The 24015-nt window shown below is 38.8% G+C and overlaps 1 protein-coding gene across 1 annotated transcript; it reads right to left on the bottom strand.

The window, feature by feature from the left end:
- Window positions 1-22800: 22800 nt before the first annotated feature.
- LOC106084427 (uncharacterized) lies at window positions 22801-23679 on the bottom strand. Its single transcript, XM_013248105.2, has 3 exons — window positions 23566-23679; window positions 23045-23496; window positions 22801-22983 (listed from the first exon to the last, which is right to left on the bottom strand). Exons 1-3 carry the CDS (start codon window positions 23617-23619, stop codon window positions 22959-22961), a joined length of 531 nt encoding a protein of 176 aa, XP_013103559.2. The 5' UTR covers window positions 23620-23679; the 3' UTR covers window positions 22801-22958.
- Window positions 23680-24015: the final 336 nt, after the last annotated feature.

Raw genomic sequence — 24015 nt, 5'->3', positions numbered from 1 at the left:
AACTGAGCCGCTTTTTGATAAAAATTACTGTACTACTATTCCCGATAGAACCGATTGGAACTTCGATATCCCTGGTAACAGAAGATATATAGACTTCTACAGGGATGGTTCCAAACTAAACGACCAGGTGGGCTTTGGGGTGTACTCTAAAGATCTAGAACTGGTCATAGCGAAAAGGTTACCCGACCACTGCCGTGTTCATCAAGCGGCGATCCTTGCAATTAAGGAAGTGGTGGAATGGCTAAGATATAATGTCATTACGACGATTGACATAAATATCTTCTCAGACAGCCAGGCAGCCATTAAATCCTTGGAGAACGAGATGACTGAACAGTTAAAAATTCACCTGTTCTGGATGCCGGGCCACAGAGATATCCTAGGGAACTGCAAAGCGAACAAGCTTGCGAGACTAGAAACTACCCCACACATTCCAGGGATACTGGAATCTGTGGGTATTAGCGACAAGTAAGCTAACTTTTCAGTACCAGGCCCGAAGAGCAACGAATGACAGATGGTCACAAAGAGTGGGCTGTGAGCATTCCAAAACTATGTGGCCCTATCTAGACGTGAAGAGGTATACTGCTTTGATGTTATTGGCTAGAACAAAAGTCTCAGTCATTATGTCCGTCATGACAGGTCACTGTCTAATCGAAAAATATGCTGACAGGCTGAAGGTTACCAGCAACGACTTTGCAGAAGCTGTGAGGACATCGAAGAGAAGAGACTATAGAACACCTTCTGAGTGTGTGTTCCGCACTAGCAGTCAGAAGGAGTTCCACATTAGGTTCTTATTTCTTTGAGAACCTGTCTGATTTAGCGGATGTGAACTTTCGCAAGTTATTGGGCTTTTTAAAGCGATCTGGATGGTTTAACGGAAGGAAGTAGTATTCCTTCTAGTGTTCCTGTGGTATTACAATGGACGAAAACGTCTATGTGAGTCTGATGACAGACTGCCACTTAAGCCTAACCTAACCTACCCCGTAGTGGAAGGCCACCGCAGCGTAGAGGTTAGCATGTCCGCCAATGACGCTGAACGCCTTTGTTCGAAATCTGGCGAGACCATCAGAAAAAATGTCAGCGGCGGTTTTCCCCTCCTAATGCTGGCAACATTTGTGAGGTACTATACCATGTAAAACTTCTCTCCAAAGAGGTGTCGCACTGCGGCATCCCGTTCGGACTCGGCTATAAAGAGGAGACCCTTATCATTGAGCTTAAACTCATTGATATGTGAGAGTTTGCCTCTGTTCCTAAGTGGAATGTTCGTGGGCAAAATTTGCAACCTACCCCGTAGGAAAAACAAGTTTGACGATAATCTAACTACGATCATTTTATTACAATTCTGCCATAAACCACTCCAATATACATTCAATCATATATGGCGTTTCCGATTATGAAATGAATGTCTACATTAAATGAATGAATGAGCGAAACCTTAAAGAAAACCAAACCATGTCAATTAAAACTCAAATTTATTTCCATAACAAAATGTCAAAATTCTTTCAAAGTGGCTTTTTAGCAAAAAAAGGAAAATTGTGAGGCTCAGCCAGTCATCAATGAACACACATTGAATGCTTTAGTTAGCTATCCCACCGTGACTACGATCTTATGGAACGATAAATTCAAAGTCATTTTCGTTAGTCTTAAGCTCGCAACTCTTTATAAATACATATATGATTATTAGTTGAATATACGGGTTTATTATTTTTAATGATTTATTACTATTTTGTCAGATTTATCTTATTTTATTACACGAGCTGTGTTTTAGTATTTGCAACACCATGCACTTGGTTCACTAACTAAATGGCTGGCTGTCGTATAAAAATACGATTTTACCCATCATCTGTGATTATCATTAAAGGAATTTTATGGGATTGTCTACACATATGATTATTTAAAATATTACTCTGAAATGGGTGAGAAAATTGGTACACTTTGAATGGTGTGGTGGCATTGGATAGTGGAAAAAGTAAATGATGTATGAATAACATTAAAAAGATTGCGTGCAAAGATTTACATGAACTTTTTTAACTTCTCCATACTTCAACAATTTAAGTTTTCTGGTTGATCAAGTTATTATAATCCCTAAACCCACTCGGACGTGCATATTTACCGGTTGGGAAAATATGGGTATCAAATGAAAGGTATTTAAGACTAGAGTAAGAATTTGATATACAAATTTCCCTCTTAAGTTTCAGGGGTCCCCCACCCCCAAAAAGGCTCCAAGAGGACACTTTCACCGCTTTGGGCAATATGGGTATCAAATGAAAGATATTTAAGAGTAGAGTACGAACTTGGCGTTAATATGTTACCCAAAGTGTCGGGGGGGCCCATTCTCAAAAACACCACCCAGGAAGACACTTTCACCGCTTTGAGGAATATGGGTATCAAATGAAAGTTTTTTAAAAGTAGAATACAAATCTGACACAACAAATTTTTTTTGGTGTCTGAGGGCCCTCCCTATCCCCCAAAACCCCCCAGCATGACAAATTTACCGATAAGGAATATGGATATCAAAAGAAACCTATTTAAAGGTAGAGTCTAATGCTGATATAAAAATTTATTCCTTGGTGTCTAATGCTCCTCCCCACCCCCCAAAACCCCACAGCAAGACATGTTTACCGATTGGGGCAATATGGGTATCAAACGAAAGATACTTGGAAGCTGAGTACACATCTGTTATAAGAATTTGGTCCAAGATCTTTACGGGGCCTCCCCAACCCCAAAAAACCCCAAAACGGTCATAAATGCCCAACGTCACAAAATGGGTATCGAATGAAAGGTCTTTGGGAGTTGGCTATTAGGACAGAGTCTGGGACCGGCCCATCCACTAAATACCCTTCAAAAGGACGTGTAGTTCGATCTGGATTATATGTCAATTAAAAAAAAGGACTATGACTTTTTAGTAGCTATATCCAAAAATAAACCGATCTGAACCATATATGTCACGGATGTCGAAAAGCCTAACATAAGTCACTGTGTCAAATTTTAGTTAAATCGGATTATAAATGCGCCTTTTATGGGGCCAAGACTTTAAATCGAGATATCGGCAGCTATATCCAAATCTGAACCGATTTTGGTCAAGTTGCAGAAAAATGTCGAAGCGCCTAACACAACGCACTGTCGCAAATTTCGGCGAAATCGGACAACAAATGCGCCTCTTATGGGCCCAAAACCTTAAATCGACAGATCGGTCTATATGGCAGCTGTAGTCAAATCTGGACCCATCTGGGCCAAATTGAGGAAGGACGTCAAAAGGCCTAACACAACCCTCTGTCCCGAATTTCAGTGATTTCGGACAATAAATGCGCCTTTTATGGTCCCAAAACCTAAAACCGAGAGATCGGTCTATATGGCAGCTATATCCAAATCTGGACCGATCTGAGTGAAATTGAAGAAGGATATCAAAGGGCCTAACATAACTCACTGTCCCAAATTTCGGCAAAATCCGATAATAAATGTGGCTTTTATGGGCCTAAGACCCTAAATCGTCAGATCTGTTTATATGACAGCTATATCCAAATCTGAACCGATCTGGGCTAAATGGACGAAGGATATCGGAGGGCCTAACACAACTAACTCTCGAATTTCGGCGAAATCGGATAATAAAAGTGGCCTTAATGGGCCTAAGACCCTAAGTCGGCCGATCGGTTTATAAGGGGCTATATCAAGATATAGTCCATATAGCCCATCTTCGAACTTAACCTGCTTATGGATAAAAAAAGAATCTGTGAAAAATATCAGCTCAATATCCCTATTTTTAAAGACTGTAGCGTTATTTCAACAGACAGACGGACGGGCATGGCAAGATCGTTTTAGATTTTTACGCTGATCAAGAATATATATACTTTATAGGGTCGGAAATGGATATTTCGATGTGTTTCAAACGGAATGACAAAATGAATATACCCCCATCCTTCGGTAGTGGGTATAAAAATATAGAGTATTGAGCCCATAAAACGAGCATTTTTCATCCGATCTTGATGAAATTTGAACACACTGTGCCAAATTTCATAAAATTCGGGTAAAAAATGGATCTGTTATGGCCTTAATACCCTACATCGGGAGATCGAGTGGTCAGTCTACGGGCAGCTATATCCAAATATAGTCCAATCAGAACAGCACTTCACAGAAATGGGATGGGGTCTAAGAGAACTCACTGTGCCGAATTTCATCGAAATCGTATGAAAAATGCCCAATTTATTGCCTCAAGACTTTAAGTCTAGTGATCGATCTATATAGCGGCTATATATAACTAAAATCCGATTTTATGAGATCAGAAGATCAGTTTTATATACAAAGAATACGAAATCATCAAAAATTTTTTGCAAAAATGTTTTTATAGATATCTGCAAAATTATAAATACACAAAAAAGGTATATATTGGGTATTTACCCAATAAATACCCAAGCTTTGGGTATTAACCCGGTAGAAACTCATCTCTATAAACAGGGCATATCGGCCCATGTTTTGATATAGCTGCCATATAAACCGATCTTGACTTATTGAGTCACTAGAGGGTGCAATTCTTATACGATTTGGCTGAAATTTGGCATGACGGGTTTTGTTTCCAACAATTGTGCTAAGTATGGTTCAAAGCGGCCCATAACCTGATATAGCTGCCATATAAACCGATCTTGGATCTTGTCTTCTTGCGCCGTTATGACTTCCAACAACTGTGCTTAGGTCTATAACCTGATATAGCTCCCATATAAACTGAACTGGGATCTTGACTTCCTGAGCCTCTAGAGGGCGCTATTACAATCCGATTTGGCATTTGAAACATACGTGTCAAATATGGTCTGAATCGGTCTATAGCCTGATGTAACTCCCTTACAAACCGCTCTCCCGATTTTAATTCTTGAGCCCCTAAAGGTCGCAATTCTAATGTCTTCTTCTATGTTCTCCAAAATTTAATTCAATTTCAGTCCGAATCAAACCTTAACTTGACAAAGCTCCAATAGCAAAGCAATTATTTTCCTTTATCCTTTGTTTGCCTAAAAAGAGAAACCGGGAAAAGAACCCGGCAAATGCAACCCATGGCGGAGTGTATATAAGATTCGGGCCGACCTAACTTAGCACGCTTTTGCTTGTTATCTTTTAATTTTATTGAGGCAACGTCTTAGAGGCAACGAATTCTCAGGTTCCCTATTGCATTCAATTACCTTGGAGACAACGTCTATGCAACGCCCTCTTGCTCTTCGCTTTGAGCACATGAAAGCAAAGTTCTCCTATTACGCACCCAACTGTGAAACTACTTACTATAAACGGTCATCTTATTGAAGACTTTGGCAACTTTTCCTATTTTGGCAGCAAAATTACAAATTACACGGAGGATCAGAATCAGACATCCCCAAAAGTTACAACAAGGCTAGAAGTGACTTTCTTTAACTCAACAAAGTTTGGAGATGCAGTTACATCTCATCTGCACAACTTGAAACTTGACAAAAGCGACTTTCGTAAAATTTAATGTATCTGTTGTTGGTAATTTCCATAAAAGAAATGTATAAGTCTAACATTTTGTTCATGCGTTGAGAATTATTATTTTCAGTGTGACAGCCAATGACTCAGTTTGGGACTCATCAGTAGTCAATGCCATAAACTTTGCTTGTTAATCGTTGCTGATCGCACCTTCTCCTCGCAAGCCATCTGGAAATGACAACATTTAAATTTAATATTCAGCCACAAAATATTTTGTCTCGATCCGCACATACAAATGAATTAAATTCCAAACGGATTTCGACGAAACAATTTGCTTTAATTTAAAACAATTTTCGAGACATAATTTCAATGTGCGTTAACGCGAAAGGACAAAGAAAACAAGTAAAAACACGTTAAGTTGGACAGGAACGAATCTTGTATACCCTAAAACATGGAACGCATTTGACAAGATCATTGAATGCAAATTTGGGCACGAACACTCCATTAAGAAACAGTTTACAAACATCTCACATATCAATAAGTGCTGCCCGATTCAAGTTTAAGTTCAGTAATAAGAGACATCCTCCTAATAGCCATAATAATTTCTGTAATGGGTTCCAAGATTCATATTAAGTGTGGAAAAAATTGATCTATAATGTGATTTAGCTCACATGTAAACCAATCTCCCGATTTGACTTCTATAGTCTTTAGATCTAGCTGAAATTTCGCATTAGACCTCCGTACCAACCCAAGTATGGTTCGAATCAGTCCTTAATATTAAATAGCCGCTATATGAACCAATCATTGTATGGAATTTCTTGAGGCATTAGAATGCGCAATTGCAACCCAATTTTAATGTTGCCCTATAATTTCTGTTATTATCAATCAGTCTCCCATTTTTTATGTTGAAGACACTGGAAAAACACAGACCGTTCCGACCCTTCAATGGCATCCTGCTATAGGTTGATCGGTTTAAAATGCTTTTCATGATGTGCTTGGCTACATCGAAGGGAATTTGCGTATAGACGTCTTCATTTTCGCTCCTTTCTTCGGCAGAGTTTTAATAACATGAAGTTGGATTCCTTACTTGACACTTAGGAAGATAATAAAAGGCCGAATGATCAACTCATAATTGGCGGATAGCTCGATTAGAAAGATTGTGACCAGAGAAACACAGCAAGGAGGAATTTTATCCCCTCTTATGTGGCTTCTGGTTATCAAAGGGATTCTGATGTCTTTCGAGAAGGAGAGGGTTAGGGTCGTTACCTATGTGGACGGCATCATCAACAAGGTAGGTGGTCGTTTCCTCTCTACTATAACGGGCCTCATCCAGAGCTGGCTCCTCTATTAAGGAACTCAAGAACTAACGAACTTCAATCACTTTCTAAGATAAACAACGACCAGGTGGGATTAGATTAGATCTAATAACTCTGCTAAGTATGGCGCAAATCGGTACATAACCTGACATAGGTGCCATATAAGCCGATCTGGGATCTTGACTTCTTGAACCTCTAGAGAGCGCAATTCTCATCCGATTTTGAAGAAATTTTGTACAACGGCTTCTTTCATGACCTTCAATTTACGTGTCTAATATGGTCGAAATCGATCAACAGCTTGATACAGCTCCGATATAAACCTATCTCCCGATTTTGCTTCTTCAGCCCCTACAAGGCGAAATTCTTATCCGAATGAACTGAAATATTACACAATGACTACTGCAATGTTCAGCATTCATTTATGGTCCGAATCGGACTATAACTTGATATAGCTCCAATAGCACAACAATTCTTATTCAATATTTTTGTTTGCCTAAAAAGATATACCGCGCATAGAACTCGACAAATGCGATCCATGGTGGAGGGTATATAAGATTCGGCCCGGCCGAACTTAGAACGCTCTTACTTGATGATCTTCATTTAAGATTTTTGTTTTTAATAACAAGACGCCAAGTTAAGGGTCGATTTACCTACCATTTTAAATCCAAATCCTTTATGTGAAGGCAAATATTTTTCACTAGAGGGAATGTTTCCTCAAAAAGTTGAAAAATTGATCATCCTTAAATTAAAACAGCTAATCTTTGGCTCCAATCATTAAATCTAGGACAACCATTTTTTCAACCAATAAAATTCGGCTGAAGCGTGCTTTATCCAGTTGTACGTAAAGACTGTAGCGAATCTTCCAATGCCTTATAGACGGAATGATAAAATGAATATACCTCTCATCCTTTAGTGGTGGGAATAAAAACAAAATATTTATTCATTTTAATGTAGGGTAGTCAGGCAATATGGGTTGTGAATTTAAAAACCCAAATCAATTTAAACGACAGGAGACAAGCAAATTGGCCAACCTTCGTAGAGTTGCGAAAAGAGATACTGCGAATGAAGTTGAACAATACGAGTAACAAGAGAATATGGTATTTATAAAATAGGGGCCTTCGGTCGGTTAGTGGTAAATCACCGCCAAAATCTCGGGACGGCATACAATACATCTGCAGCAGCTTTAGGGCAAGCTCCTTCGCATTGGTGGCCCCTTGCTTTGGGTTCGGCTGCCAACCAAGCCGCGTTGATTATTTATTTGTCATGGGGCAGGTGTTGCTGCTATTAGGAATCATTAACTTTTTATCTTACATACCCCTCATCATCGCTGAAGCTCTTTCGACAACACAAAAAGAGATGGGGAAGTTTTAAACTTTCATTTCATTTTTGGGTGTAGATAAATACTTATGCGACATTTTTCTCGCTGACCACAAATTTGTTCCCAATAATAATTTTATTGAAATGATCAATAGGATGTTTCTGAATACGCTTTTTAGTCAAGCGTCAGTTTAATCGAAACCACACTTTTCGTCCATACTCAAAGAATTTGGGAATAATATCTTGTGATTTTGTGATAATGGGATTTTTTCTCTCATTTCGTAAGTCATGGTGTTAAAGCTAAAAAGAATTTTAATTTTAACCATTTCGGCTTCTTTGTATCGAGTTTGGCTGACGGACGGACGGACCATGCAGTCAGTGTGTTGGCGAGTGGTGTGAATTCATTCATGTTTGTTCTGCTCCAAAGTCTGATTTATGAGAGCCGCATACATAGCACCACGCTTGAACCGGGGCTAAGACAGCCACCGGACGAACAAAAGCCATACAATGTTTACAATATTAAACCCATTACCGCAAACGGACTTAACACAATTTCCAACTAAATATGTGTTGTGTATTGTGATGCCGACACACGGCCATTCCAAACAATACAAATTAATAATAAATCATATACAGCACCATGGACACATGACATAATCACAGCTCGCCGACTTACGCTCACGCAAACAGGACGGTGTGTGAAGGAGGCTGTCACTCCAGAAGTGCCCTAATGCGATATATTTAAGCGGTAACAATTAGACATTTTACATAATCCTACCTTCTGAATTGCTTCTTTTCCATTTAGTCTTTAACATTTTCGTCACCCAAGCACACCTATGGCTGAGTGGGTGGCACGATTGGCTATGAGGATCATGAAATCAATTTTCCCCAGTGGCTATGATTGGTCGCTACTAAATGTAGCCATTACATTAAAATTGACCTTAATAATTCTACATTGACCCCACAATAAGACCACAGGTTGTAGCTTTCGAAAGCTTGGATTATGAATTTTTATACCCTCCACCATAAGATGGGGGGTATACTAATTTCGTCATTCTGTTTGTAACTATTCGAAATATTCGTCTGAGACCCCATAAAGTATATATATTCTTGATCGTCGTCACATTTTATGTCGATCTAGCCATGTCCGTCCGTCTGTCCGTCCGTCCGTCCGTCCGTCCGTCCGTCCGTCCGTCCGTCCGTCCATCCGTCCGTCCGTCCGTCTGTCTGTCGAAAGCACGCTAACTTCCGAAGAAGTAAAGCTAGCCGCTTGAAATTTTGCACAAATACTTCTTATTAGTGTAGGTCGGTTGGTATTGTAAATGGGCCATATCGGTCCATGTTTTGATATAGCTGCCATATAAACCGATCTCGGGTCTTGACTTCTTGAGCCACTAGAGTGCGCAATTCTTATCCGATTGGAATGAAATTTTGCACGACGTGTTTTGTTATGATATCCAACAACTGTGCCAAGTATGGTTCAAATCGGTTTATAACCTGATATAGCTGCCATATAAACCGATCTTGGGTCTTGACTTCTTGAGCCTCTAGAGTGCGCAATTCTTATCCGATTTGGATGCATTTTTTCACGACGTGTTTTGTTATTATATCCAACAACTGTGACAAGTATGGTTCAAATCGGTCCATAACCTGATATAGCTGCCATATAAACCGATCTTGGGTCTTGACTTCTTGAGCCTCTAGAGGGCACAATTCTTATCCGATTTGAATGAATTTTTGCACGAAGTATTTTGTTATGATATCCAACAACTGTGCCGAGTAATCGGTCCATAACCTGATATAGCTGTCATGTAAACAGATCTGGGGATTTGACTTCTTGAGCTTCTAGAGGGCGCAATTCCTATCCGATTTGGCTGAAATTTTGCATGACGTATTTTATTTTTACTTTCAACAACTGTGTCAAATAAGGTTCAAATCGGTTCATAACCTGATATAGCTGCCATATAAACCGATCTGGGATCTTGACTTCTTGACCCCTAGAAGTCGCAATTATTATCCGATATGCCTGAAATTTTGTACGACGGATCCTCTCATGACCATTTACAAACGTGTTTATTATGGTCTGAATCGGTCTATAGCCCGATACAGATCCCATATAAATCGTTCCCTCTATTTTACTTCGTGATCCCCAATGGGCGCAATTCTTATACGAATTGGCTGAAATTTTACACAGGTCTCCAACATATAATTAAATTGTGGTCCGAACCGGACCATATCTTGATATCGTTTTAATAGCAGAGCAACTCTTTTCTTATACCCTTTTTTGCCTAAGAAGAGATTCCGGGAAAAGAACTCGACAAATGCGATCCATGGTGGAGGGTATATAAGATTCGGCCCGGCCGAACTTAGCACGCTTTTACTTGTTTCAGACTTCTTTAAAATTGGAAGAAATTGGTTTAGATAAAGATATAGAACCACTTAATGAGCCATATTAGGCTCATTTTTATACCCTGCACCATAGGATGGGGGTATACTAATACTGGAAACACCTCGAAAAATGCGTCAGAGACCCCATAAAGTATATATAGTCTTGTTCGTCGTGTCATTTTAAGTCGATCTAGCCATGCCCGTCCGTCTGTCTGTCGAAAGCACGCTAACTTTCGAAGGAGTAAAGCTAGCCACTTGAAATTTTGCACAAATACTTTTTATTAGTGTAGGTCGGTTGGTACTGTAAATGTAAATCGGTCCATGTTTTGATATAGCTGCCATATAAACCGATCTTGGGTCTTGACTTCTTGAGACTCTAGAGGGCGCAATTCTCGTCCGATTTGACTGAAATTTTGTACCTGGTGTTTCGATATCACTTTCAATAACTACTTTAAGTATGTTTTCAATAACTACTTTAAGTATGTTTTTCTACTTTAAGCATGTTTTGATATAGCTGTCATATGAACCGATCTAGGGTCTTGCATTCTTGAGACTCTAGAGGGAAAAATTTTAGTCCGAAATGACTGATATTTTGCACGTAGTGTCTTGGTATCACTTCCAACAATTGTGTTAAGTATGATTCAAATCGGTTCATAATCTGGTATAGCTGTCATATAAACCGATCCTGGATCTATACTTCTTGAGCCAATAGAGCACGCATTTCTGATCCGATTTGGCTGAAATTTTCCACACAGTTTTTTGATATCACTTCCAACAAAATTTACGAAGTATAATCCAAATCGGCTCATAATCTGATATAGCTAACTTATAACCGATCTTGGGTATTGACTTCTTGAGCCTCTAGAGGGCACAATTCTAGTCCGATATGACTGATGATACAAATCGGTTCATAATCTGGTATAGCTGCCATATAAACCCATCTAGGGTCTTGACTTCTTGAGCCTCTGGAGGGCAAAATTCTAGTTCGATATGACTGAAATTTTGCACGTAGTGTCTTGATATCACTTCCAATAACTGTGTTAAGTACGGCGCAAATCGGTAAATAACCTGATATAGCTGCCATATGAACCGATCTGGGATCTTGACTTCTTGAGCCTCTAGAGGGCGCAATTCTCATCCGATATGGCAGAAATTTTGTGTAACGGCTTCTCTTCTGACCTTCAACATATAGGGTGGCTGATGGCTAATTAATTAATTAATTAAATTAATTATTAAATTATTATTATTAAATAGAAAAAAAGTTATTACATTTTTTTTGGTAGCGGCTTTCATCAGCCACCCTGTATGTGTCTAATATGGTCTGAATCGATCAATAGCTTGATACAGCTCCCATATAAACCTATCTCCCGATTTTGCTTCTTGAGCCACTACAAGGAGCAATTCTTATCCAAATGAACTGAAATATTACTTGTTGACTTCTACAAGGTTCAGCATTCATTTATGGTCCGAATCGGACTATTACTTGATATAGCTCCAATAGCATAACAGTTCTTAGTCAATTTTCTTTGTTTGCGTAAAATGAGATACCGCGCATACAACTCGACAAATGCGATCCAAGGTGGAGGGTATATAAGATTCGGCCCGGCCGAACTTAGCACACTCTTACTTGTTTTCCTACAACTTTACACATCGGTAAGTGTATCGATCGGCAAGTGTACCGATCGGCTTATAATCACCTCCTGATTCGATTTAGCTATGTCCGTCTGTCCATCGTTACGTCTGTCCGTCGGTGCGTCTGTCCGTCTGTCCATGTATTCTTGTACTCAAAATACAGGTCAGTTTTGTTGTGCGACATCTTTATAAAATTAACTTTGAGGTGTTTTATTTGACTTCTTAGTACGTGTGCTGCATTTTATCAAAGTCCATCCAGATTAAGATATATGTATTTATATTCATATGATATGGCCTATAAGGCTCTAGTAGCCACGATAGGGCCTACTATCGTAAGAAAATCTTACAAGGTTCTTTTCAATATATCAGTAGGTATGCAAAATTAAAATGTGACTATATTTCAACATGTATGTTGAAATATAGGTTCCATGCATTAAAAGTAGTATGCAGACTGGGTGGTGTTGGGTAATATATAGTCGGCTCCGCCCGACTTTTACCTTACGGGTTTTATAGCTTAGGTTGTGCTTTAATTGCAGTCTGCCATCACACTCTCTTAGACATTTTCGTCCATTGTGATACCACAGGAACTAGAGAAGGAAAATGTCTTCTACAGTGTTGCTATATAGACAACAAGATGGCGACAAACATCGATTCATTAGGTTAAATTAGATAAGGTTAGGTTGAAAAGAGGAGTGTGGATATTAATCCCTCCATGCCACTATGGACAGATAACTAAGCCAGTAATCGGCTGGCTCTGTGCTCTAAATACTAAAAAGTAACCACGAAAAAGAAAATTTAAGTTAGGTATTCCATGCTAAATTAAATGCTTCTAATTGTTTTGCATACCAAAGCCCTTTAGTTGATTCTTGTCTAGTATTGTGTCCCAATCTAAGTACATGTGTCTATTAGCCGCGAAAGCCGGACAATGCCACAGAAAATGCTCCAAAGCTCGTTATCTTTGCCACGTGTCCCACACATGATATCACTTGCCGCACCGATTTAACAAAAGTGAGCTCGTTGTCCTATGTGCCCCGTCATGATACCAAAAGCTGTACTGATCACCTTCTTACTTACACCGCACTAACAAGAAGTATTTGTGCAATATTTCAAGCCGCTAGCTTTACTCCTTCGAAAAGAAGCGTGCTTTCGGCAGTCAGACGAACGGACATGGCTAGATCGTCTTAAAATATCATGACGATCAGGAATATATATACTTTATGGGGTCTTACACGAATATTTCGAGGAGTTACAAACAGAATGACGAAATTTGTATTTCCCCATCCTATGGTAGGGGACAAAAAAAAAAGGTCCAACCTAACATGTATACATACATATCCTTCATTTACTATTGGAGAATATTAAAATATTACAATAAAATATGACCAATAGTAATGATAAGCCTGCGATCAACGCCATTATGCCAAGATTCCGGTGTCTCCGTGTGTCCCGTCGTATCGTGCGTTTTCATCAGAAGCCTCAACATATACTCCGTTGTCTCTGCTCTCACTCCCTGTCTCAGTTTAGACAAGGGTTTTGCTAGAAACTCTGATAATTTTATTGTATCCCTTGAGTCGTGTGTAATACACATCCCAATAAACCGACCAACCGTTTTTTAAGACGTGTTCATTTGTAAAAAGTATACATAAATATATACTTTAGTAAGACGCTGATCAATATTCTGAGATGTTACAAATGGAATAATTAGATTTGTATACTCCTAACCTAGGGTGGGGGCATAAATATTAATATTATTAAAAGCTGATATTCCCATATTTTTGGCTAAATTTTGTATTTTTGTGTTGTTATATTTATCATGCAATAGCCCATATGTATTCAGATAAAAATTGTGCTGTTGTGGTTGTCTCACACTTTGTGGTATGTCACTTCGATATTGAAATAATTTGCTATTCGATGTTGTAGTATTTTGTTCTGGTGCTCTCACTCTCCCCTGTTGTTCTTGTTGTTGTAGTCTGCCTGATAAGAAATCCATTTGGTAAATGACGGCAATTGTAGAAACTCTCTTCGGGCAACGGCGTCAGCATCTTCGAAATGCACAGGCCGCGAATACATTCTACTGCGACCAAACGACAGCGTACAAAAAGGCTTTAAGTGTTTACTAAAGTGGCATTACTAATTGGTTGTAAAGTGTTGACGCTGGCACAACAGATATGAGAGGCATGTGACACAACTTGTTTCATGCATTACACCACCGTCCTATCCAAATGCTTATGTCTGCATGCCTACAACGGCAATCCATACCCAAGGCGGATACCACCAACTACAACAATATCATGTGATATTTGTTCATACACCACACCAATGCCGAACACACAAACACGGCCTTGATTATAATGCATGTGTGCCAATCAATGTGTGCGAGGAGGTATTGATGTTCGGATATGTCACTCAGCTGAAATTATGACTTTACTCCTATCATCCAACACATTTGCACGCACCAGGACTTTTGTAGGGATTTGCATAATGGTCCTCTGTTAAAACTAGATTGCAGCCATTAATATATTGCTTGTGTATCTAGTATATACTTGAGGTTTTGGTAAATAACTTAACTTTTTTGTACATTAAGTTAAAATTAACATCTCCAAGGACATACATATATTTAATAATAGACATGTTTATTTAGGCAAGCAAGCAGTGGTAATCAAATGTAAATGGTTTGTTTGAACCCTGGAGTAGAGTGGACGTATTTTTAATTCGCTCCGCTGGTATATCTCTGCAACTCGTAATAGATTCTTATTATACTACAGTCGGTTATCTCTGGCACAAACATAGACCGCTCGGTGAAGGGACACAACATAGAGAAGACTCAACGTATCCGAAGACTCAATGTATCCGAAGACTCAACGTATTCGAAGACTCAACGTATACGAAGACTCAACCAACAAGGTGCCGCCTACATAAAGTCGAATAGAATACAGATATTTTTATGGTTCTTTCTGGGTTTTGTACAGGAAGTGATGAGGAATAAAAGTTCCTCACACATGTGTGCAATAAAATGTGACGTCGCACTTGCGTGTTTACAGTGAAAAAAAATTTTTTGAAAATAACCTTTTTTAGTAGTTTGGTGCTACAACCTCTTTTGCTGGCATAAGGCGAGATATACCTTAAATTATAAGGCAAATTTCAAAATTTCATTTAAAATAACAAAATGAACAAGTCACAATAAACGCGCCTTTTATGGGCCTAAAACCTTAAATCGAGAGATCGGACTATATGGCAGCTATATCCAAATCTGAACCGATCTGGGGCAAATTGCAGAAAGCTATCAAGGGGCCTAACTCACTGTTCCAAATTTTGGCAAAATCGGATAATAAATGCGCCTTTTATGGGAGCAAGACCTTAAATCGAGAGACCGGTCTTTATTGCAGAAAGCTATCAAGGGGCCTAACTCACTGTTCCAAATTTTGGCAAAATCGGATAATAAATGCGCCTTTTATGGGAGCAAGACCTTAAATCGAGAGACCGGTCTATATGACAGCTATATCCAATTCTGGACCGATCTGGGCCAAATTGAAAAAAAAATGTCGAAGCCTAACACAACTCACTGTCCCAAATTTCAGCAAAATCGGACAATAAATGCTCACTTTATGGGCCTAAGACCCTAAATCGGCGGACCGGTCTTTATGGTATCTATATCCAAATCTGGACCGATCTGGACAAAATCGAAGAAGGATGTCGAGTAGCTTAACACAACTCATTGTCCCAAATTTCTGTAAAATCGAATAATAAATGTGGCTTTTATGAGCCTAAGACCCTAAATCGGCTATATGGGGGTTATATTAAGATATAGTCCTTCTTCGAACTTAACCTGCTGATGGACAAAAAACTGTTCAAAGTTTCAGCTCAATATCTCTATTTTTAAAGACTGTAGCGCGATTTTAACAGGCAGACGAACGGACATGGTTAGATCGTCTTAGTTTGTAACGATAGTCAAGAATATATATACTTTATAGGGTCGGAAATTGATATTTCGATGTGTTGCAAACGGAATGACAAAATGAATATATCCCCATCGTTCGGTGATGGTTATAAAAACGTGTTAAGTTCGGCCATGCCGAACTTTAGATACCCAACACCATTTATACAATATATTAAGCATACTATTTTATTATAACTCCACTACCATATCCACAATTCTATCAAAACAGAGACTGGTCTGGATCATATTTGGTTCAGATCCCAAAAACTTTTACATAAGTCACAGTTTCATCGAAATCAGGCAATAAATCCGCTAAATGAATATACATCCTATCCTATGATGGTTGGTATAGTGCAAGTGTTGCGCTTTGTTTGTTTGTTCCGAATAAGCTCAAAATGGCTAAACCGAATCTCATGAAATTTTCGCAGATGGTAGTGAAAACAGAGTTTTTAATTTTATGATATCCGCGAGGGGGGCCTCACCCGAACCACAATTTTTAAAAACGCCATATCTGGGAAATGTGTGCATCGATTCAAGTGAAATTTTTTATGTAACCCAAAAACACCAAATTGGTATAAAACTTTGGAGTCAAAAAACCGTGGGGGACGCCCTATTCCAAAACCCACCCAACGGACATGTATACCGATTGGGACAATAAAGGATCAAATGAAAGATATTAAAGAATAGAGTACGAACTTGATATAACAATTTGGCGTCACTTGTCAAGGGCCGCATACCCCCGAAAATAACATATTTACCGATAGGGACAATATCGGTATCAAGTAAAATGAAATTGGAAGTAGAACACGAAACTTATATAAAAATTTAGGGTCAAGTCCCAAGGGGTCCGCCCCACTCCAAAAAATCACCCCCAAACGTAAATGTAGGCTGATTGGGACAAAATGGAATTCAATAGTAGAATACGAAATTTATTGAAACAAGTAAAAGCGTGCTAAGTTCGGCCGGGCCGAATCTTATATACCCTCCACAATGGATCGCATTTGTCGAGTTCTTTTCCCGGCATCTCTTCTTAGGCAAAACAGGATATAAGAAAAGATTTGCTCTGCTATTAGAGCGATATCAAGATATGGTCCGGTTTGGACCACAATTAAATTATATGTTGGAGACCTGTGTAAAATGTCAGCCAATTCAAATAAGAATTGCACCCTTTGGGGGCTCAAGAAGTAAAACAGAGAGATCGATTTATGTGGGAGCTGTATCGGGCTATAGACCGAATCAAACCATAATAAACACGTCTGTTGATGGTCATGAGAGAATCCGTCGTACAAAATTTCAGGCAAATGGGATAATAATTGCGACCTCTACAGGCTCAAGAAGTCAAGATCCCAGATCGGTTTATATCACAGCTATATCAGGTTATGAACCGATTTGAACCATTCTTGGCACAGTTGTTGGATATCATGACAAACTACGTCGTGCCAAAATTCATTCAAATCGGATAAGAATTGCGCCCTCTAGAGGCTCAAGAAGTCAAGACCCAAGATCGGATTATATGACATCTATATCAGGTTATAGACCGATTTGAACCATTTGACCATTTGAAACACGTCGTGCGAAATTTCATTCCAATCGAATAATAATTGCGCACTCTAGAGGCTCTAGAAGTCAAGACCCAAGATCGGTTTATATGGCAGCTATAGCAGGTTATGCACCGATTTGAACCATACTTGGCACAGTTGTTGGATATTGTAACAAAACACGTCGTGCAAAATTTCATTCCAATCGGATAAGAATTGCACACTCTAGAGGCTCAAGAAGTCAAGACCCAAGATCGGTTTATATGACAGCTATATCAGGTTATAGACCGATTTGAACCATTCTTGGCACAGTTGTTGGATATCATGACAAAATAATTCGTGCGAAATTTCATCCCAATCGGATAAGAATTGCGCACTCTAGAGGCTCAAGAAGTCAAGACCCAAGATCGGTTTATATGTCAGCTATATCAAAACATGGACCGATATGGCCCATTTACAATACCAACCGACCTACACTAATAAGAAGTATTTGTGAAAAATTTCAAGTGGCTAGCTTTACACCTTCGGAAGTTAGCGTGCTTTCGACAGACAGACGGACGGACGGACGGACGGACGGACAGACGGACGGACTTGGCTAGATCGACATAAAATGTCACGACGATCAAGAATATATATACTTTATGGGGTCTCAGACGAATATTTCGAGTACTTACAAACAGAATGACGAAATTAGTATACCCCCCATCTTATGGTGGAGGGTATAAAAATTTATTAATTACATATATGCTAAAAGTCGTATTACGACATGCTTGGGATCTATAGATCTCGAAGAGGTGTATGGGCTTAACTTTTTTGAGAAGAAAATTATGTAAAATTGGTTGCTAATGCTGATGATATGTATCTGCATGGTCATCCTGTCTAAAACCATACGTTTAGTAGTCTTCGCACCTTCCATTACCAAAGATATCGTATGAGGTAACGTACTGCAACACTTATGAAATACCGGTTCAGACAATACGTGAGCTACAGTTCTTGGCAAAACCGGCATTGTATTAAGGATACTACTGTGTCCGTAGCCATTGCTTGGCCACACGGTAGTAATCTTAGCAATTTACCAGCCACAATGGCCAGAGTGCAGTATTAAATTGAATGCAGAGGATGGTGCCGTCCTCAGTTGGCTGTAACGCACAGAAAAGCCAGACTTTCCATCAGTACTTGGATTTAAGAACCGTCCACCAGAACGCATCACCATAAAGCAAGTTAATTTTGATAATAACTTTATTGATCCATTTCATGATTCGTTTTTTAAAACTACCAAAGCCCTTTTTATACCCTCCAACATAGGATAGGAGGTATACTGATTTCATCATTCCGTTTGTAACACATTAAAATATTCCGCTGCGCCTTCTTTAACTCACTAATATCTTCGCAATGGATGCGGATATCGAATTCGTACCATTGTAGCCTATGACGCCGAACGCGTTCGAATCCTAGCGAGAACATCCGAAAAAGCGGTGTTTATCCCCTCTTAATCTTGGCGACATTTGCGAGGTACAATGCCATGCATGGTCATTTAAAAAATTTTCCCCAAACAAGTGTCGCACTGCGTGATGCCGTTCGGACTCGGCTATAAAAAAAGGTTCCTTATGATTGAGTTTAAACTTGAATCGGAAAGCACTCATAGATGTGTGAGAATTCGCCCCTGCCCGTTTCCTGGTGGTAATGTTCTTTCTAAGAGTAATGTTCTCATTAGGGGAGGGATGGCACCTCAGACATTTCGACTCAAATATGGATATCAAATTCGTGCTGTACTTCCAAATTTTTAATTTGAGCCCCATATTGCCATGGCCGGTAAATATAAACCGTTTGGAGTGTTTTTTGGGTCTGGGGCGGCCACTGGCACTTTGCACTGAAAATAGATATTAAATTTGTTGTTTATTCCCAAAGGAAATAAAATTCAGTTTAGGGGGTGCTTTAGGGCGTACCTCAAAACACTTGGCTCCAAAATTGGATATCAAATTCGTTTTTTACTCTCAAACACCTCTGATTTGGATCCCATATTGTCATAATGGGTCAAATAACCCATTTGACGTATCTTTAGGAGGAAAAGCGCTACCTAGACTTAAACGCAAATTTTAATGTCATATTCGTAGTCCACTTTCTTTCTACTTTCATTTAAATCCCATATAGACATGGTCGGCTAATGTCCCTTATTGACATGAACTTCGAATATATCTGTTTAGAGAAGATTTGGGGTTGGGGGGCCCTCTGGGTACTTGGACCCAAATTTTAATACCATATTCGTGTTCTGGTCTCCAATACCTTTCATTTGATACCCTTATTGTGCTCATCGAACCACTTTAGGATATAGGTGGCATTCTTGGGGTAAGGGGGAGGGTCCTCCTCTACCCGATATCTAAAAATTATATAGCCTATGTTTCTTTCCAGACAAACGTACACAATCTATGAAAATTATAAGAAAATCGGTCCAGCCAAGTGTCATATAGTCATAAAGGGTCTAAAGGCGTTTTTGAGGTTTGGCGTGATCCCCTATACTTCGATTTGATTTTGTATTCCAGATTCGAAATCTACTCTCGAATACCTCTCATTTGAGCCCCCTATTGACATAAACGTCCATTATGTCTATTTGGGGGAGTTTTGGGGTAGGGTGGCCCGATGGGTACTTAGACTCAAATTTTAATATCATATTCGTGTTCTACTCTCCAAAACCTTACATTTAATACCTATATTGTCACGATCGGTCTACTTTTTATTTTGGGTAGTGTTTTTGGCATAAAGGGGAGGGTCCGTCCCCCTTCTGATACCGAAAAATGATATAGCCTATGTTTCCTTCCAGACCAACTTACACAATATACGAACATTTTGAGAAAATCGGTTTTGTCGTTTTTCAGTCCATACGGAACAAAAAAAAACAAGTCCCATATATCCGTGATTGGCTAATGTGCCCATTTTGGGCGTTTTTATGGGGGTGGGGTGACCTCCTATTCTCCGACATGAATTTGTATGCCAGATTCGTTATCTACTCCCTCATACTTTTCATTTGATACCCACATTGTCCTTATCGGTCCACTTTTGATTTTGGGTGGTGTTTTTGGCGTAACGGTGGAGGGTCCTCCCCCTTCCGTTATCAATAAATTATAAAACCTATTCGTACCTTCCTGACCACATTCGTAATCTACTCCCGAATACCTATCATTTGATGCCCATATTGTCATGATCGTCAAATAAACCTATTTTAAGGAGTTTTGGGGCTGAGGCGGCCCCCAAATACATGGTCCCAACTTTTATTATGAAATTTGTACTCTACTCTTTCATTACTCTACCTTTCATTTGAATCCCATATTGTCTCGATCGGTCCACTTTTATTTTTGGGTAGTACTTTTGGGGTAAGGGGGTGGGTCCGCCCCCTCCTGATATTAAAAAATTATATAGCCTGTTTCCTTCTAGTCCAACACAATCTGTGAAAATGTCAAGGTAATCAGTTCAGCCGTTTTTGAGTCTATACGGAACAAACAAACACAAAATGAGTTTTATTTATAAGATAAGGCTAGGCGCTTGAAATTTTGGAGAAATACTTTTTATAAGTGTAGATCGGTTAGGATTGTGAATGGGCCATATCCGTCCATATTATGATATAGCGGTCATGTAAACCGATCTTGGATCTTGACTTCCTTAGACTTTTAACAGCACAATTCTTACTGATTTCAGCTAAAATTTTGCATGAAGTCTTTTGTTATACCCACCACCGTAGGATAGGGGGTATATTCATTTAGTCATTCCTTTTGCAACACATCGAAATATGAATTTCCGACCCCACAAAGTATATATATTCCGTATCGTCGTAAAATTGTAAGACTATTTAACGATGTCCGTGTGTCTTTCTGTCTATCCGCCTGTCCGTCCGTCTGTTGTTATCACACTAGAGCCTTAAAAAATTGAGATATTGAGCTTAAATTTAACACAGATACGTCTTTTTGATCCACGCTGGTTAAGTTTTTAAACGGGCCATAGACCGGTTTTCCAATAAAGGGTCTAATGCCCATTAAATCTTTATTTTTTATCCGATTTGGCTGAAATTGAACCCAAATATGGTTCAGATCGGACTATATTTAGATATAGCTACCATATAGACCGATCTCCCGATAAAGGGTCTGAAGACCATAGAAGCTTTATTTGTTACCAGATTTCACTGAAATTTGAAACAGTGGGTTATTTTAAGCCTCCCGACATCTGATATATATATGGATGAGATCGGTTCATATTTAGATATAGCTGCCATATAGACCGATCTCCGGATAAGGGGTCTGAAGGCCAAAAAAAAATTATTTATTACCCGATTTCGCTGAAATTTGAAACAGTGAGTTTTTCTGAGTCCTCCAATATCCGACTTTAATATGGTTCAGATCGATTTATAATTGGATATATCTGCCAAAAAAAAAAAAAACAATATTTTGTTCTACAAAATTGAATAGTGTCATATATTGTATATTAGACCACTCAATGTCCGTGCCGAATGTGTGTGATTAAGTTATTCAATTTTCACCGGATTGTGACGAAATGGAATTAACATATATACCCGAGATGGTGGGTATCCAAAGTTCGGCCCGGACGAACTTAATATCTTTTCATTTGTTTTTGCCATCAGTTATGCCAATTATGGTCCAAATTGGTTCATAACCTGATACAGATCCCATATAAGCCAATCTCCCGATTATACTTCATAAACCTATAAAGGGCGCAATTATTATCCGATTTGGCTGAAATTTTATACAACGACTTTTCCTATGACGTTCAACAAGTGAGTGTCAAAATGGTCTATCCTGATATAGCTTCTATATAAACGGATAGACCGGTGTTACTTCTTGAACCCCTACAGGACGCAATTCTTATCCGATTTCGCTGAAATTTTGCATAATGACTTCTACTATGGTCTCGTATCAGTCCATAACCATTATCTTTTGTTTGCTTATAAAGAGATGCCAGGCAAAGAAATTGACAAACGCGATCCATGGTGGAGGGCATACGAGGTTCGCCCTGCTGGAACTTAGCACGCTTTTACATGTATTACATATTAGGAGAAAGCATTGCGTTTTTATTTGTTTCGAAATATGAGATTTCAAGTTCATTAGCTTGTCCGAAAACACCCAAACTGACGAGATGTACCGTATGTAGCTTTCATATACTATTGAAAAGTGCCTATAAAGTTTCAGACGAAATATAGTGAGTTCCAGGGGAACCGTCGATGCATATGCTTCATATAGGTATACAAAAATTGACTCAGCCAAAAATAAAGCATTTTTCTTTATTAATGCTTCAAAATTATTACAATTATTAAAAAAAAAAAATAATCTAAATGTTTACGCTCATGGTAAACATGTGCAGCGGCTCCCGTGTGTATTGCTGATAAGGATTGAAAGCTTAGTTCTTATATTATGGAAATCCCCACTCGATCAATCTGTAAATATGATTCGATACGGTTTAATTGTTGACGCCAAAGGCAATGTGTACAAACAAACCTTTCCTCGTCGAAAGGAAAAAATGACACAAATTCCGTTTTCTCTTTTATATTATCTGAAGATTCGCATGCAGCTCTTGAGTTTTGTATAACGGCTGCTGCAACAGCTATTGAACGTTTATTTGTAATATCATTTCCATTCAAACTATTAGCTCCCTGGTTTTGTTGGGGTGAAACGCCACTTGGAATTACACCATTTTCCTTTATGTCCTCTTTTGGAAGTTTTTCACTTTCTTTAGAACATTCACAATTGCAAGATGCCTCATTATCTTTCATGTTATGATACTGCACATGGTTATGGCTGTGTGGTGACTCCAAATGGGGTTTCTCAATTTGAGTTTGATTGTTAGCATTTTCATTCCTTTTAGCGTTTTCATTGGATGATCGATTTTTGTTGCGAAAACGGCTATATAAGTAAATAGCTGCGAATGAAGCGTATGTTGCCTTGGCCACCTGTAAAATATTATTTGAGACCTCTGTTAGGTTCAATAAGATGAATTAAAAAATTTACAATTTTCTTACATTTGCACGCCCTTTGAATGTGGTGCTATTAAAATATTCGGAAAATTTCGACATTTTGTGTAGGAATTTTGGACAGCAATTATATTAAAATATATTTTTGTTCAATTGTCAGAATCTAAATATCCAATACCAACTTTACTAGAGTTCTTTCTCTGCCACTCAGAAAAAAACTTAGTTAATTTATAACAAGTAAAAAGGCATTAAGTTCGGCCGGGCCGAATTTCGGGAACCCACCACCATGGTTCTGCTAAAAATTTATACAAAATAGAACTAGTAAAAACCAGTAAGGAAGGGCAAAAGTCGGGCTGTGCCGACTGTATAATACCCTACACTTACCCTAAAAGTACGATATGGCAGCTATATCCAATTCTGAACCAATTTTGATGGACTTCGGCGGGTGTTTTCAGATGGGCTATTAAACAATCCGTATCAAATTTCCAGCAACAATTT

The sequence above is a fragment of the Stomoxys calcitrans genome, chromosome 4, assembly GCF_963082655.1.
Source record: "Stomoxys calcitrans chromosome 4, idStoCalc2.1, whole genome shotgun sequence".
Classification (NCBI taxonomy): domain Eukaryota; kingdom Metazoa; phylum Arthropoda; class Insecta; order Diptera; family Muscidae; genus Stomoxys; species Stomoxys calcitrans.
The sequence above is the reverse complement of the archived record's forward strand: the minus strand, read 5'-3'. Positions and strand labels throughout refer to the sequence as shown.

Excerpts from the sequence above, each read along its gene's own strand:
- LOC106084427 (XM_013248105.2), bottom strand. The coding sequence starts at position 23,619 with ATGTCGAAATTTTCCGAATATTTTAATAGCACCACATTCAAAGGGCGT. Across the intron at positions 23,497-23,565 it reads CATTCAAAGGGCGTGCAAAT|GTGGCCAAGGCAACATACGC; the intron begins GTAAGAAAATTG and ends AATATTTTACAG. Across the intron at positions 22,984-23,044 it reads TTTCCTTTCGACGAGGAAAG|ATTGATCGAGTGGGGATTTC; the intron begins GTTTGTTTGTAC and ends TCATATTTACAG.